We start from the raw sequence: 19,913 nt of genomic DNA, 5'->3' as shown, positions 1-19,913 counted from the left end.
TTTCTGCTTGTCTTGTCTTGTTTTCCCAGAATCCCCAGTGTTTGAACAGCACCTCACACACATCAAGTGCCCGGTAAATGGTTGTGGAATGAATGAAAAGTGGAGCCCTGCGACAGAGGGCCCAAGGCCCCCAGCCTCACAGTCCACCTTACCATCCAGCTCTCATTTTCTGAGCCCTGTGTACCTGCCAGGCACTGTGCCAACCACTCCCAATGAGTTATCTTTGAATCTTCACCCAGCCCTGAGAGGCAGGTGGCATAATCATCTGTATTTACCCATGAAGAAACTGAGGTTCAGAGAGGTGGTCACTTGCCCAAGGTCACTGAGCCCGTAGACACCTGGTCATCAGTTCCTTGACCTCTGACCCATTGGAACCCTGTCAGCTAGTCTTCCGACCTCAGGCCCAAGGGAACTGAGTGCCCAGTCTCCTGACCTGTGACCCATGTGGACCTAGGTACTCATCTCCCTAACATCTGACCTCTAAGCACACAGACACTCAAACCCTGGCCATGAGCCTAAATAATTCCAGACGTCTGACTTGGTCTGGACCAGAGTCTTTTATATTTTCTCAGACTGAGGTGGTGGCAGAGTTGAGGGACCAGAGACTCAGGTTGTCTGGCATGGAGGGCCAGCCAAGGCCTAACCACCCTCAAACACACAGCCTGTGCTGAGGCAGATGGGCCGCCTCTCAGAGTCTCTGACCCTGTTCCCATGGGGCAATGGGAAAGACATCCATTAACACATCCATATGTGTGCATGCATGAAATGGGCCTTCCCATGACTCCCACACACACAGTCAAGATGCCTCAGAAACACACATGTGATCTTCTCACAAACCCACTCCTCGTCTGTGTCCCCATCCTCTAGTACCCAAGCCAATGCCCCTCCCCACTGCAGCCCTGCCCAGCAGTCTCCACCACCTGTCTCTTGCTTCCTGAGCCTCCCTCCCACTGGGCCTCCTCCCCTCCCCAGAGTCCTGCCTGGTCCAGCCTCACCAATGCCCATCTGGTACCCTCCAATGACCAACCCTTATTTTTTGAGATATAATTCACACACCATAAAATTCACCCTTTGAAAGTGCACAACTCAGTGATTTATAGTATACTCACATTGTATAACCATCACCACTATCTAATTCCAGAACATTGTCATCACCTCAAAAAGAATACCTCATACCTATTAAGCAATCATTCCACATTCCCACCTCCCTTCAACCCCAGACAACTGCTAATCCACTTTCCCTATGGATTTGCCTCTTCTGGACATTTCATATAAATGAAATCATACAATGCTTGGCCTTCTGTGTCTGGTTTCTTTCACTTAGCATAATGTTTTCAAGGCCCATTCATAATGTAGCATGGATCAGTATTTCATTCCTTCGTATGGCAGAATAATATCCCATTGTCTGGATGCATGACATTTTGCTTACCCATTTCCCAGTTGTGGGCATTTGGGTTGTTTCTATTTTTTGGCTATTATGAATAATGCCACTATGAACATTTGTGTATGTCTTTCTTGGATATACACCTAGGAGTGGAATTACTGGATTATATGGTAACTCTACATTTAACTTTTTGAGAAACCACCAAACTGTTTTCCACAGCAGCTGCACCATTTTACATTCCCATGAGCAACACAACAGAGTTCTAACCTCTCTGCATTCTCATCAACACTTGTCATTTTCCTTTTTCTGGATTATAGCCATCCTACTCGATGTGAGGTGGTATCTCATTGTGGTTTTAATTTGCATAATTTCCCTAATGACAGTGTTTTCTGAAATGACCACAGCAATATTTCCTGTCCCACATGCTTCCAGAACCTTGCACTCCCCTATAAAGAAGTGAAGCCCATTTTCCCTTCCCTTGAACCTGGACAGGACTTTGGGATTGCCTCAACAAATGGAACATGGGAGGGTGACTGAAGAGCTCCTGAGGCCTGGTCCTACAAGGCAATATGGCCGCTGCCTGGATCTCTCTGTGGGATACTTGCCTTTGGAATCCACCCACCACGCTCTATGGAAGCCCAACCTAGCCACATGGAGAGACAACACAGAGGAACAGAGGCCCCCAGCCAACAGCCTGCATCAACTGCAGACATGTGAGTGATTGTGCCTTCAGATGGTTCTGGCTGAAACTCAATAGCTCATCATGAAGCAGAGATGAGCTATCCCTGCAGATTTCAGATTCGAGAGCAAAATACACGTTGCTATTGTTTTAAAACAACTGAGTTTGGGGTTCTCTGTTATGCAATAGGAGACAGCTGTAGCAATGCTGACACTGCTGGACCATGGACCACACTTTGAGTAGCAAGGGGCTGTGTCACTGGATCATTTGCATGTGCTGTTTTCTGCTTGTTGCACTCTTCCCATTTGCTTGGGAAGCATACACTCTTTCTTTGCTTGGCTCATTTGCACTTATTCCTTTGGTTCTCCTCTAAGAACACTTTCCTGATGTTTAAGGCTGGGCCTGTTGCTTCATCTGAGTCCCTCAGCCACCTACGCCTCCCCTATCCCAGCCACAACTCCTCTTTCTGGGCCCTCCATTCCAGCCCTGGTCATATTGGCTGTCCCTGTGTGGTGAGAGCTTTCTCCCCCTTGGCTGGGCTAAGCTACAGGAGGGCAGGCCTGGAGCTGACTTGGTCATTGCTGGCTGTAGCTCAGTCAGGGTGGTGCTGAGGATGGTACCAGTGTTGCTAACCACATCCACCCTAACTCCCTGAGTGTCTTCCCCATACATGTCACCTCTGTGGCCAAGGCCATGGCTCAAAGCAACTCCCACCCAGACATCAGGAGCCACCCACCATGCTGTCCTTGAATACTGAGCATTCCTTCCCAAGTCACTCACTCCAGGCTCTTCTCAGTGCCTCCCCCTCCAAGAGTGACCCAGACTCTGTGGCATGGAGCCCCACTCCCTCAGCCCTTGTGACTCCAACAGCCTGAATGGAGCTGCCAAGAGACCCCAAACTGCCCTCAGCCTCTTTTTAGAGTGCCAAGTAAAAGAGAGGGAGAGCTGCTCATTTGCATGTTCTTCAGGTGTCTTTCCCCTTGCCTGGGTGCTGGGGTTGGACTTCCAACATCCTCTCCAGCCCTCCCGCAGCAGAGCTCCCAGCACCTTAAGATCTGGCTAAGGCTGGCAAAGGAGGACCAGTGTGGGGATGGAGTCTTAACCCCTAAACTCCCCCTGCACCACCCCAGACTTGGGGGACAAAAAACAACAGGTTATTTTTAAGGAGGATATCCTCATAGACAGGGATTCAGCACCTCTTCTGCCAACATCTCACTTCTCTGGGAACATCCTCACTCCCAACTAGAAAGCGTTGTGATGAAGAATTTTCCAAAGTATCACTGAGTGTTTGTCCTCACTGGGAGTAATGGTTTTATGAATGTCCAAGTGTCTCCCCTGAAGAGATGCCTCTCCTCAGTCTGGACTCTCCACCTGGTGACTTGGGCATCTTTTCTGCAAACGCGGACCTGGGCAAGAGTTCCATATGCAGCCTAGCTTCTCCTCAGCCACCACCCGCAGTACCAGCCTGTCTCCTGCAGGGGGAGGTCTGACACATTTGCAACACCTCTGGGAACATCTATAAACCCTCCCTGCTCATCTACTCACACCCACATTCCATTTTCAAATGTCTGAAATAGTGCTGTGACATAGAAATACAACGGGAGCTACATATGTAATTTAAAATTTTCTAGCAGTCATTTGAAAATGTTAAAAGAAACAGATGAATAAGCACATGAAAAGACACTCAATCTTATTTAACATTAGGAAAATGCAAATCAAAAACACAATGAGATACCTTCTCACACCCATTAGGATGAAAAGAAAAAGGAAGAAGAAAAAGAAAATAAGTGTTGGCAAAGATGTGGAGAAATCCCAACGTTCATGCATTGCTGGTGGGGATGTGAAAGGTACAGCTGCTGTGGAAAACAGCAAAGCTGTTCCTCAAAAAATTAAACATAGAATCACCATTTGATCCAGAAATCCAACTTCTGGGCATATACCCAAAGAATTGAAGCAGGGACTTGAACAGACATTTCTGCACGCTTGTTCATAGCAATGGCATTCACAATAGCCCAAAGGTGGTAACCCAGGTGCCCACCGATAGATTAATGGATAAACAAAATTAGGTGGGTACATGCAATGACGTATTATTCAGCCTCAAAAAAGGAGGGAAATTCTGACTCATGCTGCAGCACAGATGAACCTTGAAGACATTATGCTAAGTGAAATAAGCCAGACTCAAAAAGACAAACACATGACCCCACTCACATGAGGTTTGTGGAACAGTCAGATTCATAGAGACAGAAAGTAGAATGGTGGCTGCCAGGTGCTGGGAGAGGGGAATGGGGAGTTGTTTAATGGGGACAGTTTCTTTTTCTTTTTTTTCTTTTAAAGATTGGCACCTGAGCTAACAACTGTTGCCAATCTTTTTTTTTTCTTTTTTTTTTTTTTTGCTTTATCTCCCCCAAATCCCCCCTGGTACATAGTTGCATATCCCAGCTGCAGGTCCTTCTAGTTGTGGCATGTGGGATGCCGCCTCAACGTGGCCTGATGAGTGGCGCCACGTCCACGCCCAGGATCCGAACTGGCAAAACCCTGGGCCGCCTCGAGGAGCGCGTGAACTTAACCACTCGGCCACAGGGCCGGCCTAATGGGGACAGTTTCAATTTGAAGATGAAAAGAGTTCTGCAGAAGGATGGTGGTGATGGTTGCAAAACAATGTGAATGTACTCAACACCACTGAACTCGACATTTAAAGATGGTTAAAATGGTAAATTTTATGTTATATATATTTTACCACAATAAAAAATTTTAAAAATACAAGAGGTGAAATTAATTTTAGTAATCTTTTTATTTACCCCAATATACTCAAAATATTTATCATTTCAATGTTATTAATTTTTAAGATTGTGGAAATGTTTGATAATCTCTTTATCATACCAAGCCTTTGAAATCTGGTGTGTATGTCACACATACGGAGCACCTCAATTAGGGCTAGCCATGTCTCAGGTGCTCAGTAGCCATCTACCCACATCTCCACCAGAGACCCACGTCTCCTCTGCAACACACCTGCGGCTCCTCTGCAAATACACCTAGAGTTTCTCTACAAACCTCCCTGATCACCCACAAACATGCCCACAGCTCACAGGCCAACCCCTCAGTCTCATCTCAGACATCTTCAGAGAAAGTACTTGTTCAAGGAACACATGTGGGCTCCAAATCAACATTTCACTTGATTTGACCTGCACATCCCCCGTCTTCTTTGCATAAATTTGCATCTCATTCCTATGTCAATCGGAAGCACATTGGCAGGGCCTCAGATGGTCATCTCAAAGTCAGGGAGGCGGTGGCACTGGGCTGGGTGGGAGGCCCCCAGGTGTCCTTCCTCCTTCTTGCGCTCGGGCTCTTTGCCCTCCTCCTCTTCCTCGATGCTCTCCTTCTCCTCCTCTTCTTCCAGGAAGGCAACCAGTTCTTCCCGTAGCGCCCCCATCTCCAGCCCCAGGCTGCACAGCTGGCCCAGCAGCTGGGCGTCCACTCGGCGGAGGTTCCCCTGCCAGTGAGAAGGGGGAGTCATGGGCATCCCTCCCCAAAGGACAAGCAGTTGAGCTGCCCCCTTCCGGAACCTGGGTGGGAGCAGGTCCCGGCTCAAGTCCTGACAATATTCTTTGCTTGACCCAACTTGAGTCAGGCTCCTGAACCTTCTCCTAGACCCATCTGTGCACTTCCTTGTAAAATCCAGTTTTAGCAAGAATCCTCCATCCTCCCCATCTGATCAACCTCCATATCTGGTCAGCTTGCTCACCCTCCACCATCCCCGGAGTGCTGTCTGATCACCCTGGCCTGCCTCCAGCAAGAATCCCGTTAGGCCTTTTACCAGAATCCCCCCTTACCCATGATGTGTCCTCTTAGGAATTTTCCATCCACTGACCCCACCCTGCTCCTTGGCTACAAATCCCCACTTGCCCATGATGTATTCAGAGCTGAGCCCATTCTCTCTCTCTTCTACTGCAAAAATCCCATCACTGTGGTCCCTACACCTATCACCTTACCATCTTTAAAGGTGTCATAAATATTTTTTCTAAACAATCCAGGCCTGCAACACTTGGGTGGGGTCCCCAGTGTGTCCCTGGACCCTAAGTACCATCCTGATCTCCCAGTGTCTCTTGATCTCTGTCTCTGTCTGTCTTTGTCTCTCCATTTCATTGTCCCTCACTGTCCCTACCTCTCTCTCTGTGTCTCTGAGTCTTAAGTCTCTTTGTTTCTCTTATTATGTCTCCTTGTCTTGTTATGTCTCCACTTGTCTGTCTCTGTCTCTTTCTTTCCATATCCCTGTCTCTTTGTCTGTCTCTATTTCTCTGCTCCTGCCTTTGATTGTCTCCACCTCTCTCTGTCTCTCAGATTTAATCTGAGTCTCTGTCTCTGCTGCTGCTCTCAATCTCTGCTTTCCATCTCTCTCTCTCTCTCTCTTTCTGGGTCTCTCTGTCTCTGTCCCTCTCTATTCCTGTCTCTCAGTCTTCGGATCTTTCTATGTCTCTGTCTCCATCTCTTTCTCTGTATCTATCTCTCTCTCTATTTCTCTATTCCTGTCTGTCAATGTCTGTCTTTCAATCTCTAGCCCCTTCTATTTCCGTTCATGCTTGTTCATTCATCCATTCTCTCTGTCTCCCCACCCCTCATCTCTTGCCCCTTCAAACCTCTCACTCACCAGCTCTTCCCAGATCCACAGAAGACGGTCCCAGACACCTTCAGTGTTTAACCCTGGGGACTTGAGGGTCTGATCAGCCCTCCCCGCTGGGGGGACCGCCATCAGGGCCGGGGGAGGTGGGCCTAGCCCTGGGGGCACGAGTCCAGCCTGCCTCAGCTGCCTCCACTGCTCCATAGTCTCTGAGCAACAGCAGCCAGGAGCAGGAAGTAGCAAGGTCCAGAGTGACCCAGTCCCCTGGGGAGCTTGGGGGTGGGGGGAGGAAAGGGCAGAGCGGAGGTGGGGGAGGAGGAGGCTGGGATAGCATCCCAAAGTCCATTCTGCAGTGAGAATCAGCAGCCTCGTGTGTTTCTTCTTTCCTGTTGACGTCTAACCTCAACTCTGCGCACAAGGGTCCAACCACAGCCCCTCTAGCAGAGGTCACACTCTACCTCTTCTCAGGCCTGACCTCTTATGGGTGCTGATGTCTGAATGCCTGGTCTCATCTCCTCCTACTCCTCCTCAGTCTCCTCTGCTGCCTTCTTCTCCACTTGGCCCCTGGTTAACCCCCTGCTTGGTCCTTCCCTCTACTCCACTCAGGCCATTCCAGGGCCTCCCAACCAGTGTGCCTGAGCAGCCAATGGTGGCTTCCAAGAGGATGACCCCTCAGTGTCCAGGCTGCTGTCCTACAGGGGAACAGCCAATTCTACCAACCACAGACTTGCCCACAGATATTATCACTATCAGCATTGGCCCGGCTGTGGGAAAGGTTGGGACACACTGTGGGCCTCATTCTGCTAGAATCTGTCTTTCAGGCTCAGGGTGTTCAAATTCCATCTGTACATCAATGGCTCCCAAGTCTGTGACTCCAGCCTTGACCTCCCTCCTGAGCTCCAGACCTCTACTCAGCATCTCCACCTGGATGCCTCAGGCATCTCAAGGTGAATATACTCAAAACAGAACTCTGAGTTGGGACTTACAACGCTGTATTAGTTTCCCACTGCTCCTGTAACAAATTGTCACAAACTTAGTGGCTTAAAACAACACAAAGTTATTATCTTACAGTTCTAGAGGTCAGAAGTCTAAAGTGGGTCCACAGGGTTGGGTTCTAGAGGCTCTAGGGTAGAACCCATTTCCTAGCCTTTCTCAGCTTCTGGAAGCCACCCGCACTCCTTGGCTCACAGCCCCTTCCTTGCATCACTCCAACCTCTTGCACCTCTCATCACGTCTCCTACTGACTGACCCTCCTGCCTTCATCTAAGAGGACCTTTGTGATTACATCGGGCCCATCCCGATTATCCAGGATAACCTTCCCATCTCAAGATTCTTCACTTAATCACATCTTCCCCTTACCACATATGTAACACATTCACAGGGATCAGGATGCACATATTTTGGGAGGGGACACTATTCTGCCTACCCCTGCTCTTCCAAACATGCTCCAATCCCAGTTTCCCCAGTTCCATAAGTGGCATCACTATCCTTTCAGTTTCTTGAACTATTGGCATGCTCTTCAAAATAGACTCATAATCTGAACACTTCTCACCATTTCCATCACCCCGTCCCTGCTCCTGTCCCCATTCAGCTCTTGTCTAGACTATTTCAGTAGCCTCTTTGCTACAGCCCTGCTTCCACCCTTCCCCTCCAAGATCTGTTCTCCACATGGCAGAGATGATCTTTAGAAAATGTCGATCAGATCATAACACACCCCTGAGAGTGGAATAAAGCAGTCAGCTTTCTGCCCACCACTCTGACCCAGTCTCCTACCTCTCTCCGCAAGCTGGTTCCCACCTCTGGGCCTTTGCACTGGTTGTTACCTCTGCCTGGATCACTTTTCCCCCAGATCTTTGAATGGCTGTCTCCTTATCTTCACCTCCACTTAATTGGCACCTCTTCAGAGAGCCTTTGCTGATGGCCCTGCCCCCTAGTCACTCCCTATTATATTGCCTGTTTTTATTTGCCTCTTATCAAACACTATCTGAAGTTATCTTGCTTATTCATTTGTTTCTTATCCATCTTCTCCCTGCCTGAAATGTTAACTCCCTGATAGAGGGACTTGGTCTGTCCTGTTCACCACGGTAACCTCAGCACCCAGGGTAGTTCCTGACACGTAGTAGGTGCTCAGTAAATACCTGGGGAGTGAATGAATAATTCTATCCAGAAGACTTCACCTTGAAACTTCACCCTGAGATCTAGCCTTGAACTCCAAACTGAAATCGAGAACACATCACAATACTAGTCTTGAGAGCTCACCTCTGTCTCTTGCCCTGAAGTTTAACTTCACCAAAACCCTCGACCTCTCCCTTCCCTGACCCTGGCTTAAAGAATGAGACAGTCACTTTCTCAGTCACATCATTCCCTGTTTTACGGAGGTAGCCAGTGAGAGCTGAAGGAACAAGCAAGTTCAGGGGGACTGTGAGCACAGCCGGGGGGAAGGTCGGTCCTCCACCAGGAAGTATTGCACACCCTCCCCTAGGGAAAGCCTGCAGAGTCCCATTTTAAGGCCCACGGAGAGGGCTCCCAGCAATCCCTAAACCCAAGAGTAAAAAGAGCTGGCGCCTTTACGAGGAGGGTTGGAAAACGGAGGAGGTGTGGCCGTACGAAGAGAAGTCTTAGCCGGAATTAGGCGGGTGGAATAAGACCGGCCCCTTCCGGTTACGTAATCCTATCAAGATGGCGGCGCCCAAGGCGGTAGGTGACCGGCGCTCCTGGAGTCCCCAAAATTGAAATCCGCTCTGCTACCTCTGCCTTCAGGGACTCTGTCGCTGCCCAGGGAGCAGGAAGCGAGAAGGAGCAGGAGGCTCCTCCGCTGGTCCTTGCGCTGGGAGTGTACACGTGTGGCCCTCAGGAGCCCGGAAGTAGCGGCGCTGGTCGCAGAGGACGTTTGGAGAGGGAGCGGGGCGGGGACTTGGCGGAGAGGAACCAATGGGGAAGTAGGAAGTGTGTTCCGAAGATGGCCCCTCAGCCAATCGAAAGGAAGGATTCGACTGGGGGCCCAGGGAGTCATTGGGCGGCCGAGAGTGGGACCTGCAGCGGAAGAGGGTTTGCGGGATTGCGGAGAAACTGGCCTTTGAGCTCCAAGGGTAGGAGACCAGAAGGTATGGGTGAGGGAAACTCGTGGGAGAGTTAGGAATTTAGATGGAAAACCAAAGGGATGATGGCGGGGGTAAGGGGCAGGAACCTAGAGGTGAATTTGGGAGTTCCAAGGGAAAGACCTGGGGAAAGTTAAGGAGAGGATTTGCAGTATTCGTGGGAAGAATTCAGGAAGAATTGGGCAAAATCAAGGAGTGGATTTAGGGAAAATGAAAGTAAGAGGTCGGGAGCTTAAGAGGCTTAAGAGGAATTTTGAGGGAAGATAAGGATTTGAGCAAACTTATTCTGAGAATTTGGGGCAAAAACAGAAATTGGGACAGGCTAAGAGAAGACTTTGGAGGGGAAATTGAAGGAAGAGTTTGGCGGCTTTAAGAGGTAAATTAAGGGTGGTTTGGAAAGAAATTAAGATTATATTTTGGGGAAAGAAATGGTTTATTAAGGAAGACTCCAGGGAGAAATGGATAAAATTAAGGAAATAATTTATGGGAAATTAAGAGGTAAGATAATAGAGATGTTGAGAGAAAAATAAGGGTTGGGGGAGAATTTGGGAAAACCAAGGATATTTGACCAAATCCAAGAGAGAATTTAGGGTTGGTTAAGGGGAAGAACTTGGGTAAACGTGGGGAAATTGGGGCGCTCCTAAAGGCAGAATTTGGAAGTTCTGAAAGGAGAATTTAGTAAGCCGCAAAGCGTTGTGGGGGTGGTGGGGAGATTCGTGGAGCAAGAACAGGGGGATACTGCCCTGTCTCTCACAGGAGGTTTCAGTCTCGGCCCCTCTTCTCCTCTCCTCCTGTCTAGTCCCTGCACCTGGTGGCCCCAATATGGAAAGGGGGTCCCAGGGGCATCCGTGGCCTGAGCAGGACAGTGGCCCCAGAGGGCAATCAGAGGAAGGGGAGGACGGTGCTCCAGTTCCTGGCTGACCGCTTCTATGATGTGCAGGCTCTGAGGGAATATCTGCTTCGAAAGCAGGTGTCGAAGGTGCACCAGAAAAATCGGTGAGAACCCCTGGCCTACAAGACTGCTGCCAGGCAGAACCCAGATCCTACCCTTGCCACTCCAAGGCAGCCCTGTGACTTCCAGTACCAGCCTTGCTGACTTACATCTTCACCTCCAGCCCACACCCTTCCCAAGGACTGCAGCTCACATAGGCAACCTGCCGCCCACCATCTCCTCTTAGAGGTCTAGCTGGCATGTCAAACCTAACATGGCTAATGGCAAGCCCTTGATTTCCCCCTAAGAAAGTCTGCTCACCTCTAAGCCTTCCCTATCCCAATAAACAGCACCACTGCCCACCCAGTTGTTCAGGCCAAATTCTAAGGAGTCATCCCTGATTCCTCTCTTTTCTTCTCTGCCCCCACATCCAGTCCATCAATAAAATACTACAATATCCTAAATTTGACCAGTTGTCACCTCCTCATTGTTTGTAGCCTGGTCTGAGCCCCTTCGTTCTATGGTTGGATTAGCGTAGGCATCTCCTAACTGGTCACCTTTTGCCCCCTGCAGTCTATTAGGGTCTACAAAGCAGTCGAAGAAAGTATTCTTCAGAAAGTAAAATAGGGCTGGCCCGGTGGCACAGCAGTTAAGTTCGCATGTTCCACTTTGGCAGCCCAAGGTTTGCCAGTTCAGATCCTGGGTGCGGACCTACACACCACTTGTCAAGCCGTGCTGGGGTAGGTGTCCCACATATAAAGTAGAGGAAGATGGGCATGGATGTTAGCTCAGGGCCAGTCTTCCTCAGCAAAAAAGAGGAAGACTGGTGACAGACGTTAGCTCAGGGCTAATCTTTCTCAAAAAAAAAAAAAAAGAAAAGAAAGTAAAATAGATAACATTACCACTTTGCTTAAAACCCCCTGATGATTTCTGATTGCAACTAGCATAAAAGTGAAACTCCAAGCCCTAAAGCCTGGCCTCTACTGAGCTTTAAGACCCTTGCCAAGGACTCCCCTCACCTCCACCAACATGGCATCCTTATTGCTCTTTGTTCAACCATCCTCATCTGAGCCTCCAAGCCTTTGCTCTAGCTGTTCCCTTGGCCTGGCAGGCTTTGCCCTGACCTCTGTATTCCTTCTCACCACTCAGATCTCTGCTCAAGTGTCACCTCCTCCGAGAAGCATTTCTTAACACCTGAACTAAATCAGCCTCCCCAATCCCCACCCCGGACCGGAACCACTCCTCGTCAGCCCCTGTGTTTTATTTTCATTATGGAATTGATACTATCTGCAATTTGCTTTTACTCCTTGGTTTATTATCCGTTCTCACTGTAAGATAGCTTCACAAGAGCAGGGACAGTTATCTGTCTTGGTCGCCACTGTCCCTCAGTGCCCAGCACTTAATGGGCACTCAATAAATATTTACAGCCTGATTCAGTTTGCCTGTCTGTGTGTCTGCCTGCCTGTCCATCAGCCCTGGTGCTGTGGACTCCGACCCCCAAGCAGCACCCGGGCATGGTGATGGGGGCGGTGCTCGCCAGGCCTCACCCTCACCTCCTGTTCTCTTGGCAGATCCTTCACCTATGTCAAGGAGCAGTACGGCCCGTACATCGCAGCCGCCTATTTCGTTCTGAAGCAGGGAGGCGCAGTCAAGTATGACAGTAAAGGTGTCAGGGGGTTGGAGGGGGTGGTAGAGCGTCTCTCTGAGCCCTGGGCTCTGCAGTCAGACAGCCTTCCCCGTGAGTCCCTGCTCTCTGCCCCCTACTGACGTGTGACCTGGGGCTTGTTCCTGAGCTTCAGTTTTGTCATCTGTAGAATGGGATGGTAGTTGTATCTAACCTACAGGGTTTGCTGTAAAGATTCAGAGACATTTGCAATCTAAACACTTGGAACACGGCCTGGCATAGCACATGTGCTCAATAAATGTGTTTCTTTTCTTTCCTCTTTCCCCCTCCTTTCTCCTTCCCTTTGGGTTTTTTCCCCCTTTTTCTTCTTTTTTGAAAAAAACAATTCATGTAGACTCCATCCACCCCACATCTTGGTTCCAATTAAAATTCACTGTTTGCGCACTTCCTCTAGCACCTTCCTTAGAAACAGTCGATGTATCTGAAAATGTCTCAGCTTTTGCCCATCTGTGAGGATTCTTGTATTACAGCTCTTTTCTCTTATGTTAGTAATCTCTCTGGCCGTCAGCTTCCAGGTGTGTAAAATTGACCAAACATTCCATCTTGGATGGGATTGTCAGAATATCCAATGAGACCAGACATGTAAAGCCCTTAGTCCAGGGCCTGCTATGTAGTAAGTGCACCAGATGCAATACGATCATTTTATTGTACGGGGCTAGCGAGCGTTCTCAAGAGGCTGGAGGCCTGGGGAGAGGCAGGGTACCCTGCTGACATTCCCTGTCTCCCATTCCAGGTTTCAGGGCCAGGAGTGGATGCGGCCAAATGGCCGTGGCCGCTTCTCTCTTGAGTTCTTCAAGTTCCAGGCAGTGCCTGTAGAGGCTGTCGATGCCAGTGGCTGTGCCATCAACTACCAAGGCCTGGACAACCTCTGTGAGTGGGGTAGGGTGGGGTGGAGTGGAGATGGGCAAGGCTCTGCATTTTCCCTTTTGTGGTGGGCTCCAGAAGGGCCCTCAGTGCCATCTGCTCTCTCCCCCTACAGTGGCACTGAAGGAGCTCCAGTCCCTGTCGCTGCAGCGTTGTCCCCATGTGGATGACTGGTGTCTTAGCCGCCTCTACCAGCTGGCTGGCTCACTGCAGGAGCTCTCACTGGCCGGTTGCCCCCAAGTCTCTGAACGGGGCCTCGCCTGCCTCCACCACCTCCAGTGAGACCTCAGCACAGGCTGGGCCCCAAACCAGGGCAGGGGCTCCCACCCAACACAGATACGGGAGAGGAAGTGGGGAGGGGGCACTGCTGGGTGGTTCCCCGTATCACCTGCCTCCATGACAGACCTCAAGCTGTGTGCTGCATCAGCACATAGTTGCAAGAAATCTCTGGGAGGATGGAAGGACTCCTACTTTGTCGTCTTTTTGTTTTAATGAGAACTCCGTGGTATTTATACTGTTGCAGAACAGTAGGAGCCAGAGGTGTCTATTTGTAACTAACAGTGGATTTCATGTACTTGGACATTTGAAGGCTTTTATTTTAGGAAGCTAGGTGTTGAAGTGGGGACTGGTACACCCCCCTCCGCACACACACACACACGCCATCCTCACACGGGCCTCCCCCCCTTCTTGCCTCCTCTCAGGAACCTCCGCAGGCTGGACATCTCCGACCTCCCTGCCGTGTCCAACCCGGGCCTCACTCAGATCTTGGTGGAGGAGATGCTGCCCAACTGCAATGTTCTGGGGGCTGACTGGGCCCAGGGCCTGAAGCTGGGGCCGGAGGAACAGTCTCAGGACACAGCCAGGTCCATCCCTGCCTAGCCCTCAGCCTCCTCCCCGTCAAGCTGGATCTCAGCAGGGCTGTGTTGAGTGTCTGACAGTTCTCCATACTTCTGGCTTTCAGTTGGGTTCATTCAGTGTCGGGTGGAATGAGGGTTGCGGCACTGGCAGCTCAGGGGGAAGGAGAGCAGGAGGTCATGGTATTTATTCCCCCACCTGAGGGAGGTGCTGGCTGCACCCTGGGAGGAAAGTCACCACTCCTGTCATCCTGTCAGGCAGCCTTTCCCACACACTCCCCTCCTTCCCAGTTCCAGTCACCTCCTCCTCCTGCCTCTTCAGGCCTGGGGAGGTCAGGGCTCAGTTGTAAGTCGCCCCAGAAAGCTGCACTCTCCCTCGTGGTTTCCCCCGACTTTGCCCACTGCTATGTCCAGAAATTCTTGTTTTGGCTTTTGTCAACAGACTCTTCTCAAATTATCCTCATTTGAGTGTGCAACGGTTTCCTGCCGGGACCCTGACTGATAATGGGGTGCTACTGGCATTTTACAGGGTGGTTCTTCCCTGTGTGGGACGACTCAGCTCCCACAGGGTACAGCATCCTGGCCCACACTCGCTTAATGCTGGTAGCATCGCAAGTCCTGTGGTGTTCCCACCTAGCGATTTATGGACTCACAGCTCCAAATTCAGCTTTCTTGTTGGCTCTGTGAAAATTGATCTGAGCCTTTGAAATATTTTTCCTTTGCTAACTGGCACGGTAAGGTCAGTAGAGGGCGCTCAAGAGACATTACAGAAGGAAAGGCTTTTGCTTCCTAGTTCTGATCAGGTGAGCTTGCTCAGGTCCCTGCAGTGCATGTGGCTTCCACAGCACCTGGCTCCTCAAAGGTGCCAGGTGGTCAGCAGCTTCCCTGGCACCACCTCCCAGTCAGTTTCATAGAGGAGTGCCTCCAGTGAGGCACCTCCCTGGGAATGACTCCACCACACCCCAGAAGGTGGATTTCCAATAGCACTTTACCAGTGAATCCTCGTTATTTCAGTTTGCTGTTAAAGTCAATAATTCTTTACATTAAATTTTTCCTGCTCAAATTACGATGTGCTTTTTCTCTCCTGATTGGATCCATATGGATACGGCATTGGCATTTGGAGTGTTCCATGAGACAGACTCACAAAGGTGGGATTTGGGGCTTGGTATGGTCCTGCCGTTAGCTTGAGCACTGCGCTGAGCTTCTTGGCAATGGGAAAGGATGTCAGAAATCCACAGCAGGCAGTGGCATCACAATCAAACTATCGCCTGGGGTCATCTGATTGGACCCAGAGGAAACAGATGATGTCGAACCCCCAAGTCACTCTGAGCCTCCCTTACCAGTATCTAAGGAGACCACCAGCCTTCCTGGGCTTGAAAACCCTGTGATGACCTCACCTAGGCAGATGCCCTGAAAGGGGGTGTCTATTCTTAAGACTCATCACAGGCACCCCCTGCTGTCACTAGACCCATAAATACCTCGAGTCAAATCTAAACATGCTCCAAGGGACAGGTGCTCACCAGGATCCAGGAGGGAACAGCTTAAACCCTGAAAAAATTACAAGACTTGCAAATATGTGTATGGCAGAGACCTGGGGACCCATGCAGGAGTGGGTTCTGAAGGTCTTAGACTGGTGAGCAGATGGAATACCAGATGGGACCAAGTTCACTGGTACGAGGGCACGTACTAGAGAGTCGCTATAATAAGTTAGCCAGTGCAGCGGGAGTGGTTCTAACAGCTTTCCTGGTTGGCTGCCTGGAACTTGGACGCAGCAGTGGCCTAGGGCTACTGAGGCGAGAAGCCAGAACTGCCCTGGTGTTAACTGGAGAGGGGGATCCAAAGGCTTAGGGAGGCAGGAATTTGGGGTTGGGCTGATCATGTTCCACCCACACATCCACCCCCACCTCGGTTCCACAAGAAGGCACCTCTTGAATCATTCTCAATATTCAGATTACCCTGTTCCAATTGCTGTGTGGTTTCTCCTTCCTGATTGGGCCCAGAATGATGCACACAGCAACCGAAACTGTACCCTCGGAGATTTCCAACCTCCCCTCGAGAGGCACTGTTGTCCCTGGTCGAAAACCTCTGCACCCCTAGATGACATGAACCTGAGATGAACCAGAAGCGCTCAAGGGGCCTTGACCCCCACCCCCAGCCTCCAGGGGTGCTCAAGCCCCTGCCCTAGTCCCTCTAGCTTTTATTCCATTCACATGCACCACTTCCTCCGCACTCTTCCCCCAGCTGGTCCCATGGGCTCTATTATTCAAACTTGGGGTGCTCGGGGACAGAGGATCTCGGCACTCGACAGATCATCAGCAGCTGCTGCTGACAGATGGGGTTCCTGAGACAATCTGGACAGTCCCTCCCCAACCCCAGGTGGGGTGAAGGGGTCAGCTTGGCCTCAGTGGGGGGTCCCTGAGTCCCACCTCAGGTTCCAGGAGGTCTGGAATGAGGAGGCCACACCCGCCCGCCTCCCCAGACAGCTAATGCAGCCTCAACAGCAGAGGCCTGGGAGGGCAGGGGTGTAAACACAGGCAAACACCCTCTCATCCCAGGGGGCCGGATGTGAGTGTTCCCAGAGTCACTGAGCAGCTGTAGGCGGGGCCAGGGCCCCAGGGCGCGGCTAGCCCAAGCTGGAGTGGGGGATGGGTGGGGACGGATTCCCGTCCTGCTGGGCAGACAGCCCAGACACCAAAGGGGATGGAGACGCAGGGGTTAGCTCAGCTCTGAGGGCTCCCAGGGCCACCATTCTGTCACCCTCTATTGCCCTCTGGCTTGGCTCCCCCTCCACCCACCCCTTCCCCGTCCATCTCATCCGCTCTGGCTCCTTCCTGGCTCCCTTCCCCACCTCTCCGAGGGTGGCTCTCTGTTCGCAGACTCCCTCCTCTCTGCCACAGTCCTCCACCAGTCTCTCCAGATCTCTCTTCCCTCCCCCACGGGGGCTTCCCAGCCACCCCTGATCTCTTGCTCACTCTCTCCACTTCCCTCTCCTCCTGCGTCTCTCCACCTTCCCTGTCCTCTCCATCTCTCTTCTTGTAACTCTCTCCTCTTTGCCTCCCTAAGTCTCCCTCTCTTGTCTCTCCTCTCTCTTCTCCCTGCCTCCCCCTGAGGTCTCCATGGCTGTATGTCCTTCTCTACAATGTCTGTCTCTCCTCCACCTCACCAGCCCCCTGCACCACCCCCACCCTGACTCTGGGCAGCCACAACACCCTTCCTCCCCATATCTGGCAGGACCAACCCATTCCCTCTCAGCACATTCACCGCCACCTCCTCTTGCGGCCAGGAGCCAGCCCCTCGCCTCCAGGCTTTGCCCCTTTAGGACTCTGCCCATCCCTGGGCCATTCCAACACTACCCAGCCAAGCTCAGGCTTGGCCCTCAGCCTCACTCTCTCCCAGGCCCCTGTTCTCCCCTCCCAGGTCTCTCTGGGACCCCGTCTGTCTCTGCAGCCACCCCTGCACCTTTCCCACTGTCTCACCAGAAAACCAGCCCTAACACGCCACAGCCCCATCTCTCAGGTCTGCCTCCTGCCCTCCTCCTCCTTCCCATCCTCCCTCCCCTCCTCCCTCAGCCCCGCCCCAGCCCCTCCCAGCCCCTGGGGCCCTCCCAGCCTCCTGCTCCCCTCCCCTCCCCGCCCCTCTGGACTGCTTGGGCTGGGCTGGAGAACAACGACACCACCACCGCACGGACTAGGACAGAAGGGAGGGCACCAAGGAAGGGCTGGACCAGAGGCCCTGGGGTGTCGGAGCTGGCGGGAGCCGGACCCAGAGGTAAAGAGGAGGGAGCAGATCCCTGCTTCCCCGGGCCCTGGGGTGGGGATTGTTGGGGCGAGGGAGGCTAGGTTTCTATAAAGGTGGAAGGAGCTGACCCCAGTGATCCTGAGTCCCTGAGGGGGACGAATTGGGGGGTGGAGGGGATTGGAATAGCGGAGTCCCTGGTGCCTGGGATGGAGTGAGAAATAGGTAGACTTCCGGGGTTTCTAGGAAGGTGGAAGGAGTTGGGCTGAGAGTGGAAAGAGGAGGGTGTTGGAAAGGGATTAGAGGAAGGATTCCTAGGTCCAGGAACAGGGAAGAGTTAGGTCCTTGGCTGAGGGCTGGTTTAGGGCCTGGGTGTGAGAAGCCATTACAGGGGTTGGAGGGGACTGTGGGGGCCCTCTCCACACCCCAAAGGCCTGCATGGCTTCTTTGCAGCTCCTGCAACCGCCCCTTCCCTGGGCCAGGTCATGCGCTGCCCCAAATGCCTTCTCTGCCTGTCAGCACTGCTCACACTCTTGGGCCTCAAAGTGTACATCGAGTGGACATCCGAGTCACAGCTTAGCAAGGCCTACCCAGGACCCCGGGACACCCCACAGGGCCCCACTCCAGCCAGCCCCGAGCCTACCCTGCCAGCTAATCTCTCAGCCCGTCTGGGTCAGACTGGCCCACTGCCCTCGGCTTACTGGAACCAGCAGCAGTGGCGGTTGGGGGCCCTGCCCAGTGGGGACAGTGCTGAGGCTGGGGACTGCCGGGCTTGGGGGGCTGCTGCTGCTGCCGAGATCCCCGACTTCACCTCCTACCCTGAGGACCTCCGCCGCTTCTTGCTCTCAGCAGCCTGCCGGAGCTTCCCACAGTGGCTGCCTGGAGGTGGCAGTGGCCAAGTGGCCAGCTGCACAGATACAGATGCCCCCTACCTGCTGTTGGCTGTCAAGTCGGAACCAGGGCATTTTGCAGAAAGGCAGGCTGTGAGGGAGACGTGGGGTGGTCCAGCTCCCGGGATCCGGCTACTCTTCCTGCTGGGGTCTCCAGTGGGTGACGGGGGGCCTGACCTAGGCTCCTTGGTGGCCTGGGAGAGCCACCGCTACAGCGACCTGCTGCTCTGGGACTTCCTGGATGTCCCCTTCAACCAGACGCTCAAGGACCTGCTACTGCTGGCCTGGCTGGACCACCACTGCCCTGGCGTGAGCTTTGTCCTACAAGCTCAGGATGATGCCTTCGTGCACACTCCTGCCCTGCTGGACCACCTGCGGGCCCTGCCACCCACTTGGGCCCGAGGCCTCTACCTGGGTGAGGTCTTTACCCAGGCTAAGCCCCTCCGGAAGCCTGGAGGACCCTTCTACGTGCCTGGGTCCTTCTTCGAAGGTGGCTACCCAGCCTACGCAAGTGGGGGTGGCTACGTCATCGCTGGGCGCCTGGCACCCTGGCTGCTGCAGGCGGCGGCCCGTGTGGCACCCTTCCCCTTCGACGATGTCTACACTGGCCTGTGTTTCCAGGCCCTGGGCCTGGTGCCCAGGGCCCACAAAGGCTTCCTCACAGCCTGGCCAGCAGACCGCACTGCTGACCCCTGCACTCTCCGAGACCTGCTGTTGGTGCGGCCCCTCAGCCCCCAGGACAGCATCCGGCTCTGGAAACACCTGCGGGACCCTCAACTCCAGTGCTGAGCCTCCTGGCCTGGGGCGTCCTCGGTGCCTGCTGCTTCCTCAACCTCTCCTTCTAGGCTTTGGTATGAGGGAGGAGGTCCTGGAATCATGCTGCTTGAGTTCCTCCTGGGCACCCTCAGGCCAGGGGACTGGGCAGCAAGAGGTGGCAGACTGTTTTTGTCTACTTGTATTTTTGAAAAATATGCACTCCCCACTCTGAGGCCTCGAGTTGTCTTTGCATGTGTGGGGCCCCAGAGAAGTGGAAAAAGCAGAGTTCAGCCACACCCTGACCTTCCCACTAGACACCCTCCCCACCCTGACTGGGCAGGGCCAGCTCCAACGGCCTACTGGTCACCTAGCGGGACACCAGGCTTGCCCCGTTCTATGGGAGAGCAGGAAACCATCTGTGGA

At 52.4% G+C, this 19,913-nt stretch overlaps 3 protein-coding genes across 4 annotated transcripts; 2 read left to right on the top strand and 1 right to left on the bottom strand.

Moving 5' to 3' along the window:
* Positions 1–4,835: 4,835 nt before the first annotated feature.
* Positions 4,836–9,544, bottom strand: ERICH4 (glutamate rich 4). Its single transcript, XM_023649795.2, has 2 exons — positions 6,709–9,544; positions 4,836–5,553 (listed from the first exon to the last, which is right to left on the bottom strand). Exons 1-2 carry the CDS (start codon positions 6,880–6,882, stop codon positions 5,320–5,322), a joined length of 408 nt encoding a protein of 135 aa, XP_023505563.1. The 5' UTR covers positions 6,883–9,544; the 3' UTR covers positions 4,836–5,319.
* On the top strand, positions 9,304–15,175 carry DMAC2 (distal membrane arm assembly component 2). The gene is made up of 6 exons (XM_001500372.5): positions 9,304–9,375; positions 10,576–10,772; positions 12,279–12,359; positions 13,125–13,261; positions 13,371–13,533; positions 13,957–15,175. Exons 1-6 carry the CDS (start codon positions 9,358–9,360, stop codon positions 14,132–14,134), a joined length of 774 nt encoding a protein of 257 aa, XP_001500422.1. The 5' UTR covers positions 9,304–9,357; the 3' UTR covers positions 14,135–15,175.
* A 2,543-nt stretch (positions 15,176–17,718) lies between these two features.
* Positions 17,719–19,719, top strand: B3GNT8 (UDP-GlcNAc:betaGal beta-1,3-N-acetylglucosaminyltransferase 8). Of its 2 annotated transcripts, none has more exons than XM_005596268.4 (2): positions 17,719–17,877; positions 18,298–19,719. In XM_005596268.4, the coding sequence occupies exon 2, from the start codon at positions 18,330–18,332 to the stop codon at positions 19,521–19,523; it is 1,194 nt and encodes a 397-aa protein (XP_005596325.1). In that variant the 5' UTR covers positions 17,719–17,877; positions 18,298–18,329; the 3' UTR covers positions 19,524–19,719. The 2 variants fall into 2 exon arrangements, with proteins under 2 accessions (XP_005596325.1, XP_005596326.1); XM_005596269.4 differs by having other exon boundaries at positions 17,729–17,877; positions 18,327–19,719.
* The last annotated feature ends 194 nt before the right edge of the window (positions 19,720–19,913 follow it).

Source organism: Equus caballus, chromosome 10 (genome assembly GCF_041296265.1).
Source record: "Equus caballus isolate H_3958 breed thoroughbred chromosome 10, TB-T2T, whole genome shotgun sequence".
NCBI classification, from domain to species: Eukaryota; Metazoa; Chordata; class Mammalia; order Perissodactyla; family Equidae; genus Equus; species Equus caballus.
Note: the sequence above shows the minus strand (reverse complement) of the source record. Positions and strands in the feature narration are given on the sequence as shown.

Coding starts and splice junctions, on each gene's coding strand:
- ERICH4 (XM_023649795.2), bottom strand. CDS start 6,882: ATGGAGCAGTGGAGGCAGCTGAGGCAGGCTGGACTCGTGCCCCCAGGG. Junction 5,554..6,708: donor TGTGGATCTGGGAAGAGCTG/GTGAGTGAGAGG, acceptor TCTCACTGGCAG/GGGAACCTCCGCCGAGTGGA.
- DMAC2 (XM_001500372.5), top strand. Junction 10,773..12,278: donor AAGGTGCACCAGAAAAATCG/GTGAGAACCCCT, acceptor TTCTCTTGGCAG/ATCCTTCACCTATGTCAAGG. Junction 13,262..13,370: donor CCAAGGCCTGGACAACCTCT/GTGAGTGGGGTA, acceptor CTCCCCCTACAG/TGGCACTGAAGGAGCTCCAG.
- B3GNT8 (XM_005596268.4), top strand. CDS start 18,330: ATGCGCTGCCCCAAATGCCTTCTCTGCCTGTCAGCACTGCTCACACTC.